General features: G+C 56.9%; 1 protein-coding gene across 2 annotated transcripts; it reads right to left on the bottom strand.

The window, feature by feature from the left end:
* Window positions 1–931: 931 nt before the first annotated feature.
* PPP1R1A (protein phosphatase 1 regulatory inhibitor subunit 1A) lies at window positions 932–8694 on the bottom strand. Of its 2 annotated transcripts, XM_072973909.1 has the most exons (7): window positions 8447–8694; window positions 4732–4792; window positions 3654–3691; window positions 3293–3356; window positions 2557–2712; window positions 1588–1694; window positions 932–1064 (listed from the first exon to the last, which is right to left on the bottom strand). In XM_072973909.1, the coding sequence occupies exons 1-7, from the start codon at window positions 8528–8530 to the stop codon at window positions 1059–1061; spliced, it is 516 nt and encodes a 171-aa protein (XP_072830010.1). In that variant the 5' UTR covers window positions 8531–8694; the 3' UTR covers window positions 932–1058. The 2 variants fall into 2 exon arrangements, with proteins under 2 accessions (XP_072830010.1, XP_072830011.1); XM_072973910.1 differs by lacking the exons at window positions 4732–4792; window positions 8447–8694 and adding an exon at window positions 3964–4046.
* Window positions 8695–10204: the final 1510 nt, after the last annotated feature.

The following is a 10204-nucleotide window of genomic DNA, read 5'->3' as shown; positions in this document are numbered from 1 at the left end:
CCTGGCCGTGAGTGTCGTTCACTGGGTATCTTCGCGCACACTGTCTCTTCACGCTCAATAAAATCCTGGTGCGGTGTTCGCCCTGTTTCATGTGGGGAGGGGTGAACGGAGGCCCAGAGAGGCGAGGTCTTGCCCGAGGGCGCCCAGCAGCACAAGAACTTCTGAAGTTCTTTTTTCTCTCCATCATACTACTTCAGTAAACAGGGGCAAAACTTGCCTTCCCTCCTCCCTGCTCGCCTCCATTGTTGGGAAAAATCAAAAGCAGTGGGTAGGAGAGGCCTGGCTATGGGGTCTGAGGAAGTTTCTTCTCTGCTCAGCTGCTGTCGTTGACCCTGTGTCCTCAATGTCTAGGACAAAGGGGAGAGGTGACCTTTCCAGTTCCTAGCAAGGGCCTCTTTGTGAATAGCCACTGTCTTCTCCATCCAGCTTTGCTAATGGGTTGGAACCGGGGTGGTGGTCTCCTCACAGCTGGAGGAGGGAACACATCCTGAAGCCTGGGACTCACTGAGCCTTGCAGGACAGGCAGGGAGGCATCCACACAACACCTGCTCTTTCCCATGGGTCGTGCCCAGGTGCACTTCCTAGCTGTGTCCAGCAGATGGCGCCCACAGCACAGCCGCAGCCGGACTGGCCTTAGGGCTCCTAGTCTCCCAGCTGCGGGATGGTGATACATTTTCCTCAATATGAAGAGAACCTGGGGCCATCCTTCCTTCTTGGTACCCTAGGAGTCAGTCCTCCCACCTGTCTGACCCCCAGTAAGTAAGGATAGGGTTGGGAAAAAACTCCTTTCCCAAGGCTCCTGCCCAGCTTCCATATTTACTCCTTCCTTTCCAGAGGCAGCTGGGCAGAAGAGAAGGGGGCTATGTAGAGGGCAGGACGAGAGGGGAGGGAGAAAAGATGCTCCAAGTCTGGAAAGAAGGAAAGTGCCAAGGACTTAACACCAAATTTATCACTTTTTAAAAACAAGAAATTTTCCCCAAAAGTGAAGAAATAAGAAACAATTCCAGTGTCCATGCATTCCCAACTGCAGTCTTGATTCCAAGATACCTCCTTTACTCTCAGACCTGTTGTGAGGAAGTGGGCAGAAAGAGGTGAGTGAGAGGCCGGGGGTCCTACTGCCCGTCCAACCATCCCGTTAGTCTCGAACTTCTGCTGTCTGACCCCAGCGGCTGCCCTCCTTGTCCAGTCTACACAGGGGAGGGGCGACTGTAAAGTCAAAGCTCGCGAGGTTATTCCGTCAGCCTCTCTACTGCGGCAGGACCACTGCTCTCTCAGCCTACACAGGTGAAGCCCTCCCCTTGGGTTCCAAAGGCCCTTTATCAGGAACTCCGTGGCTTTCTTCTATCACCCATTTCAGGAGCTGGAAATCCTGAGACAGAGTCTAACCTCAGTCCCTCCTGCTGCAGCTTAATCCCACTTCTCTGCTGGTCTGTCAGGGGAGAGGCCAGTCCTCTGGCCATAGAGAATAGCCTTTCAGTGACTGAAGCTGGTCCTTGGTTCTCCTTCTTCTCGACTCCAGATCTTCGCCCTTGCCCTCTCCACACAGCCCGCTGTCCTGCGGCCCACAGCCCCGCCCTGGGCTCTTACCGAGTTGGCTCCCTGGGAATCCAGTGGTGGTATATGGGTTGAGGGGTCTTCTGTGCTGGGTTTCTCACTGCCCCTCCCCTGAGTTTTCGGGATGGATTCTGCAGGTTCTGGGGAGGGAGAACGAGTGGTGGGAGGGAGGGGTGGTTATTCATGAGGGCTTGGAGAGGGGGCGCTGCTTCTGCTCACCCTGTCCTGTGCTCCTGTGACCCCTGAGAGGAGCCCAGGACCAGCAAGGTTTTCTCTGGTCACAATTGTTACTTAGGTTCACTGGTTTTTTTTTTTTTTAAATCTGCAATCAGGAAAAAAAAAAACAACCTCTAAAAAAGCTTAAAAATTTGGGTAAGGTCTCAATGTGTGGTTACACCTGACCTGAACGGAGATGAGGCTTTTTATAGTCTATTTATTCCACTGAGTGGGACCATTCATTTCACTGCAGAAATATTAATGTGTTTCTGCTCGGGGTAGGAGGTAACATACAGTATATATACGCTTTACCTTCGTAAAACTGGAAAAATTCTGAATTCTGGCCTACATCTGGGATAAGGGCCCGTGGGCACTCAGCTCCCACTGATTGCACGCATTGTGTGTCCGCCGCTGGACTCAGGACTGGTCTCGTGTAATTTTCACAAACAATCCAAGGCGCCATCGTGATCGCTTTATAGGCTGAGGTTAAGTAAGTTGCTCAAGGCCTCTGGGCTGGTAAAGAGGCAGAGCCAGGATTCTAGCCCCAGTGCTGCTCCCATTATGGTGGGCTCCCCCCATACAACAGGGAGCTCTGAAGTCCCAGCTGGGAGGGGATGGTGTCATCCCGGAAGGAAAGGTGAAGAGATGCAAAACACAGCCACTGCCTCGTATGTACAAAGAATCCATACTCTCCAGACAGTTTATGGCTCCCCCTGGGCCTCTCTCTGCAGTGACTGGGCAAGGCTGGCCTCCCCCTGGGCTGGCCCCTCCCCAGCCTGAACGTACTGTGTGCTTTCCCAGAGGTGCCCGGCCTTGACTCCGCTTCTGTGTCTGTGATCCCAGCTGGGCGGGACTCCTGGGTCCCTGTGCTCTCAGTGGCTCCTTCATACTCCTCTCCCTGCTCCTGTTGCCCCAGGTGATGTTCAACCATCATCTGGAGCTCTGGGGGCACAGAGAAAGGGAGAGAGCATGACTTCCCAGACTCCTCCATGGACCCTCAAATTCGACAGCCCCACTACAGGGCCGGCACTCACTGCCTTGTGTGGTTTGACTTTTCTGTCCCGAGATCCAGTCAAGAAGGATGTTCTCTGTGCAATAAGGAGGGACTAAAGCTAGACAATAAAACCTACTTCCTTCAAAGGTGGGGGGGGGGAAGGGAAGAGGCTTAAGAACAAAAGAGCCTCCTGACTAGCTGGGATACATGGTCTCCCTTGGGGTCAGGAGAAAAGACTCAATTTAGATTCAAGAAATATTACAGCGCCTCCTATGTGCTGTGCCCTCTGTGGGTGAGTTCACACACTTAATTTATCTGCCAAAGGGAGGCAGTATGCAGGGCCCTGGAGGTTAAGTTTTCCCAGGCTACCAGGCTAGTTGGTGTCAGGGCTAGAACCCAGCCCTGGTTGGTCCAGCAACAACCCTCCTTTAATAAAGGCAGATTTAACAACTTCCCAAGGATTCCTTCCAAAGGGGTCAATGTGGCTGCCGCTCAGCATCAGGTGTGGCGGGGAAGGGTCTTCCGCACCTTTCATTGTGGGTGTGGTCCTCGTCACCTTCTTCCGTTGCCGTGGAGACATGGACAGAGCCGGCTGTGAAGGGTGAAGAGCACAGGTGGGCGCTGGCCCTTCTCCCCCTCCCCCTCTGGACTAGCTGTGGGCTTCAGAAAGTAGGGGAAGAAAACTCCTGCCCCCCACCCCTCATGATGAGCACGGAGTCTGTGTGTGGGGGACACAGGGGGGTGTGTGTGTGCATCCACTCAAGCCCATGCTAGGGGCACAGGGAAGAGGGAGCCAAAACGTCCTACAGATTGGTGGGGAGTTGAGGGATAATCCCCTAACGAGTCTGGGGGTTCTCTGTGCTGGGCTGAGTGGGAGGGACCAGCTCACCTTGAGAAGCGGGTTGGGGATCCGGTCTTCATCTATCTCTGAGGGAAAGATGGAAAGAAGAAAGTGATGAGAATGGGAAATCCAGGCTCCTCCCACCCCCGCCGCCAAGCGGACTTCCCAAGGGGAGGAGCCTCTGCAGTCACCTCCTTCTTGATCCATCCCTCACATCTGCCCCCAGGAAGCTGGCCCTGGTGGCTGTCCCCAACCTCCATCCTCCAGCTCCCTCCTGCCTTCCTGCCCGGTTTTATCTGCTGCTTCCTGTACTGTCCTGGACTCTGTAGTCATCGGCATCTCTATTCTTGCCTCAGACCTGGAGGTTCCTGAAGGCAGAGTTTGTGGTCCTTTTCCTTTTTTCCTTCTTCTGAAGTATCCATCTCTTTCCCCTTCAAAACATTCCCCCTGCCCAGATCCAGGACTGAACCACGCCTAGGAGGGAACACCTAGGAGGGAACACCAGGTAAAGAACAGCAAATGTGTCCTCCGCCGGGCCGGGAGGTTATAGTCCTTTTTAGTAGTTGGAGGAAAGTTGGAGACTCAGGCATCCTGAGTTCCAGTCTGGCTTATTAGCATCACCGCCTCTCTGCTACTCGCCCACCAGCGCCCCTGACATTCTCTGAGACCTTGTTCTCTCCCCAGATCTTGATGGGGACACTGGTGACCAGAATGCCAGCTGGTCCCTGAGCTGTTTCTAACCTTCCCCTTTCCCCTCTGGGGGCCAGGAAGAGAGCTGATGGAGGCGGTCCCTCCCCGTCACAGCTGTCACCGCCTCTGGGGGTGGGGGCAGCAGCCTTTCAGTTGCTGGAGAAAACTGGAAAGCAGTTGCCACAGCAACCGGTACTCTGTTGACCACCCCAACTCCTGGGGGGCTTGGGAACCAGGTGGTCTCCCTCCTCTCCCTAGCACTGCTCCATCTTTCTGAAGGAAATCCTCCTGCTAATCTAGCCATCACTTTCCTGTCTCTGGGTCAGAGATCTCTGGCTCCTCAGATCTGCCCTTCTCCCTAGCACCCACCCTCTCTCACTGGGACCCAGCTGTCTTCAGCAGCCCCTGCTCCCTTCAGCGATCCATCTGGGGTTACCTGGGGATGACTGGTCACTGGTCAGCACGAGGGTCGCAGGGGTGGGGCGGCGCCTCCGGATCTGAGGGAAGAGGTCAGGTATGTGTGGAAGCATCAAAGCCCCACTCCCTCAGCAACAAAATCCCAGCTGCCCACTTAACACACCTCAAAAAGTGCCGCAGTACACTGACCCTGTGGTCTCAGGGTGGACATTCCTGGGCTCCTCCCTCTCCCCTGGGGACCCAGAGCCACCCCACTCCCTGCTTCCCCCAACCCCCTTTCTGTCACTGCATCTCCCCGGGCCCTAGCCCCAGCTCTCCATCTCAGCAGCTATATCTGTGCTAAGGCATCGATCTCTGGCCCACTGTCTTTCCGTCCATCCTGGATCAATGCTCAGAAATAACCGGAGAGGGCACAACGCTTTCTTCCCCTCAGCCCCCCAGCCCGCTCCCCACACGGACTGGAACCTGTTGTGGGCAGCACCTCAGTCCCCACCCAGCCTGGGAGGACAGCACAAGGAAGGAAGGGCTGACTGGGCATTTCCTTGGCCCGGGCTCCTCACTGCATCATCCCCTCCCTATCCTTGGACACACCGCCTTTCTGACTTGTCAGGAAATACAGTCTTGAGAAATCCTTGTCATGGTAAATACAATATGAGGAGGAGCCTGAGGCAGGCAGGACTCTGGCTGGGGACTAACACTCAGCTGAAAAATCATCCTGGGCTCCAGGGTCCCATTCTAAGAAATTAACATATAAGAGCTGATTGACTGCTGGGCCTCTGAGCCCCCTTTCCCTGTCTCTGTCCTTTTGTAATGCTGCCAATAAAGTTGATTGTTGTTGAAGTCAGTCCAAGGACCCTTGGGACACGTAGTTTCCCCCTTTTCTCCGGAGCCTTGGAAATGAAGAGAACTGTGGGGTTGGAGTCCCTGCAGCTCCCTCCCGGGCAGAAGAGGGGAGGGAAGACAAATGGGGCTGGGAAAGAGGCTAAAAACCTCCCAAGGTTGAGAGGAGTAGGCTAAGGACACTGAATGATCAAATTCCTATCTCTGTGTGTCCATTATTTAGAGTCATTACCATGGGGGTGGGGGTGGTAAGTCATGAGCCCTTCTTTATGCCCAGAAAGTGGGTACCAGCCATGGCAAGAGGGGCAGGGTTGGTGTGAGAGAGGGACTCCCTGTAGAAGAAACAGGCGCATAGCATAGGGGTAGCTTGGGGTAGGGATTGTTTTCTCAGGAGAATCCAGTGCTATCTGGTTTTTTTGGTGACATTTCAAGGTCCCTGGCAGCAGTATTAGTGGTGTGTGAGTGTGTGCACGCACATGTGCATACACGCATGCACTGCACATCTCTGGCTCTTCCTGGTGCAAATGTACTGGGGGCCAGCAGGCCGGTATGTGTGCCTCATGCATGTGGGGAGAGGCCAGCCTTCTCCTAGGAGAGGACTCCTCTCCATTTCTTTCCTGTCCTGGGGGAGGGGAGCTGAAGACAGGGAGAGGGTGGGCTGTGGAGCCCAAGGAAGAGACTAAAAGTGTGACAGAAAGGGCAGCAGGGCTCTGGACAGGTCCCTTCCTTAACCAATATCCTTGCCTTGGACAACAATTCTAAGCACTCAGTGTCCTTGAGAATTTTGATGTCCTACAGCAGGAGGGAGTAAAATTAGACTCCCTGAAGCACCTCCAGGCACCCGAACTACTAGGAAACGAGTCTCTTTTTTTTTTCTCCTTGCCCCTATCTCAAATCCTAGCTCTCAAGGACACCTGGTGCTTCTGCTTCTGATTTATTTCCAAACCAGTCATGCCAGAGATCTGGTAGCTATGGGCACCCCTCCATCCCCAGCCACTCTGTGCTCCATAACTCAGAGTTTCCAACTCCTGCTGCCCTCTCAAGTCGGTCTGGGTTGGGTGCTCCTGCCAAGCCTGGAGATTTTTGCCCACACACTTGGGTAACACAGCAAGAGGGGCTGAGGTGAGGCTGCAGGTCGGATTTCGCACCAAGCAGACACAGATTTCTGAAGATGGGAGAAAAGCAGGCCGAAGTCTCTGCTGTCTTCTTCTCTCTGGTTCCTGAGCGCTGCTTCATGGTCCTCCCCTGACCCCCTAGACCCCTGGCCCAGCTGGCCTCCCCCTCTCCTCTTCCTCCTCCCAACACACACCTACACCTGCCTCCTCTAACACCAAACAGACGCAGGTGTCAGGTAGCGAGCCTTGTCTATGCCTGTGGAAGGCAGTTCTGCTTAGAACTTCGCTCCTAAGCCCACAGCCAACACTCTTGGGCCCTTTCCCCTGGGTCTGAGGTTGTCTTAGCCAGTCCCCTGCCTCCAGGAGTAGCAGCCTTTTTCCCAGTTCCAAGGGAAGGCTCCCTGTGCTCATGGCTCGTTCCCATCCCCATCCTCAGGCTGTCTGTGGTCTCACCAACCTCCCTCCTACTATCACATCTTGAGGTCTGGAGATGCGGCTCCTCCCAGGCCAGGGAGAGGCTGGAGACACAGTCCCTAACCCCTCCCTACACTCTGGGAAGCTCAAGATGTAAGAGAGGTGTGTGTACCAGGCCTTTCCCTTCACATCCAGCCCTTATCCTACCAAAGAGCTGGAGCAACAGAAAGAACACTGTCTCCAGCCCATCTCAAGAGATCAGAGTTTTCCAGGTGGGGAGGCCCAGCCAGAGCCCTGGAAGCTGGCAGCCAGTTGGGGGAAATAGAGGTGTGTCCTTGTGGGAAGTGGGTATTCTTTAGGAATGGGGGTGTCTAGGTGAAGGGACAGAGAACACGAAAGGAGATGGAGCAGTGAGCAAATGAGCAAATATTTAGCAAATGGGCGGTAGTAGCGACCACGGGTGGTCACCCTCTCCACACACATGCTCACTCTCCCGGAGACACACACTTGCTCACACACTCTCATACACCGCCGCCTCTGCCAGGCTGCTCTGAGCTAAAAATAGGCCGGGCCGGGAGGCTGGGCCAGGGCCCTGGACTCCCACCCCTTGAGCCCAGGCCAGCGCAGGGCTTCTCCCTCGCGGACGCTGGGCTTGGACCACAGCCCCTAGTAAGCCCCCGCCTCTGGCTTCCCGGAGCCATTCTCTCCATGCCCTCCCCGGCCCCCTCCCCCTACCAATCCAAAGGGCAAGAGTTGGGAATAAGGGCCCACGTGTCCAGACTGGCAGAGAGGGGCGCCTCAGCCTGCAGACCCGACCACTCCTCTCCCGCAAAGCCGCAGCCCTCGCAGATTCACTCAACCCCTTCTCGTCCTCACTCTCTGGAGTCTGGCAGGGTCGCCCCCAGTTAGGAGAGGGCTGGGGGCTCTTGCTCCTCTCTCAACTCCCGCCCTCGCCTGCCCTCTCCCTCACCCCCTCCCGAACGCTGCCGACACCCTTGGGCGCCCCCGCCGAGCTCAGAAACTCTGGCGGGCGTTGACTGGGTGGGGGATGCGAGACCGGCGAAGGGGGGAGGGGTCGTGTCCTCAGGCAGGCCCCCTTCCCCAGGGCTGGGGAGGCAGAGAGCGGTTATCGCGGGGACCCGCTTCGAGTGCGGGCGCTCATCCGTCAGTCTGTCTCGAAGAAGCACGGACAGGGCGATGGGGCTCCCACGGTGGGGGAGGGAAGAGAAGACCCCCAAACGGCGCGCCGGCCCTGGCAGGGGCGCCCGACTCAGGGGGGGCTGAGCTGGGGTCTCGGATCGCACGGTCCCGGGGTCCCTCGTCCTCTGCCGGGCGAGTCCCTGGCCGCCCCGCCCCGCTCCGCACCTGCTCCGCCGCCTCGGGGTCAAGGTGCGGCTCCAGCAGAGGGACGGTGAACTGGATCTTCCGGGGGCTGTGGTCTTGCTCCATGGCTGGGGCGGCGGCCGCCCGGCAGGGGGCGGCGGGAGGGCAGGCGGCGGACTGGGGCTGGGGCGGGCGCGCTCCTTCTCCGCTCCGCTCCTGCCCGGCCCCAGCCCGGCGCGCTTGGATCCCGGCTCCCGGCTCCCGGCTCAGCGCTCCCGGCTCGCGGCCCCGGGGACTCCGCAGCCGCCGATTGGCTCCGCACTCGCCCCTCCCGGCCCCCTCCCCCTCCCCCAGCCCCGAGCCTTAACCCCGTCGTGGCTGCAACGCCAGCTGCCGGGGCGGGGGTCACCGCCCCGCCGGTGGGCCACCGGGCGTGGCCGGGTCCTGGTCGTAGTGAACACAGCCCGGGAGGGCACCCAGGGATCCTCAGAGTTCTGGGCAGGGAGGGGATCGGCCGCGAAGAACTTCTCCAAGCTGGGGCGGAATTGAGGGGCTGGGAAGGCGGAGGGGCGCTGTGAGAGAGGGGGCAGCAAACGCGACAGGAAGATTTCCTTTACAATCTTAAAGGGGTCGCCGCATAGTGAAAAGAAAGGGGATTTAGGCTTACAGCAGGGAGGATTCAAGTTAGATCAGGAGAGGGACTTTTCATTGAGAGGAAAACACTAGAGCGGAGGTGGAAACTTGGATGGGAGGCGTCGGGTCTGGGCACGGGTCTTGGGTTCACTCTGCAGCAGGGAGTGGGGACTGAGGTCTAAGAGGGTGTCCAGCGCCTCTCCCTTGAAGTGCTGATGACAATGGGTGGAGGGCTAGGGGAGTGAGGACCATGGAGATGGGGAGCCGGTAAAGCTTGTGAAATAAGTTTCTCTTTCTGCTTGCTAAATTTGGGGGATGTAAAGCAGGTGAAAGGCCTGCCAGGGGAGAATGCCCCTGGGGATGGAGAGGGAAACTCCTCTAGTGGGGTGGCTTGCTTACAGATGGGGTTGGTTTCCAATTTTACTGCTGGCAGAATAATGAAAGTGATCTGCTGTCCCAAAGGGATGGAGGTGTATGTGAAGAACTTACTAGGTTGGTGTAGGACCAAGATGTCAGTACTAGTGAGGGAGATAGGACGTTCACAGGAGCTGGTGGGGACTCTGCCAGGGGCTGGGGGTCACTCGATAGAGGGAAGAGAGGTGCTGACACTGGGGAGGCTGGATGTGTCTTTGAGGGAGAAGAACTGGGCATGGGGAGAAGGCACGAGGGTTTTGAGGGAGTGGCTGGGTAGGGGCCGGAGCCAGAGATCTGTTTATTTAGTCTTAAACGGAGCAACTGGCAAGTTCCAGTCAGATGAATGCCTGGTTCTCTGGGGGCCCTGGAATCATCCTCTTTTCTAAGGGGTCAGCCTCAGTCCTCAGTCGCCTCCTCTCCCCGGCAGCCCTTCCCTGAGCTGGATTTCACATTGCCCTTTCCTCTCTTACCTCCCAAAATAACCTCCCCTGCCCTCCCCCCTAGCCATATCCCTTTACATACAGTAGGCCAGGCCAGGCTGTTTCTTCAGGGCAAGGCTGGGGTTATAGGGACCCAGGGGGCCAGTTCTATCTGCTGTTAACTGGCCGCTGATTTGCTGTCACTTGGAGTCCAGGAATGACCCCCCTACACCCAGCCTACATCTGCGTGGTCCCTTTGCTCTCTTTGATATACCAGGGCCAGCCCGGGGGGGTCCCCAGATCTCTCCCCTTCCCAAGTGACAGTGGAGGGAGG

The sequence above is a fragment of the Vicugna pacos genome, chromosome 12, assembly GCF_048564905.1.
Source record: "Vicugna pacos chromosome 12, VicPac4, whole genome shotgun sequence".
NCBI lineage: Eukaryota > Metazoa > Chordata > Mammalia > Artiodactyla > Camelidae > Vicugna > Vicugna pacos.
The sequence above is the reverse complement of the archived record's forward strand: the minus strand, read 5'-3'. Positions and strand labels throughout refer to the sequence as shown.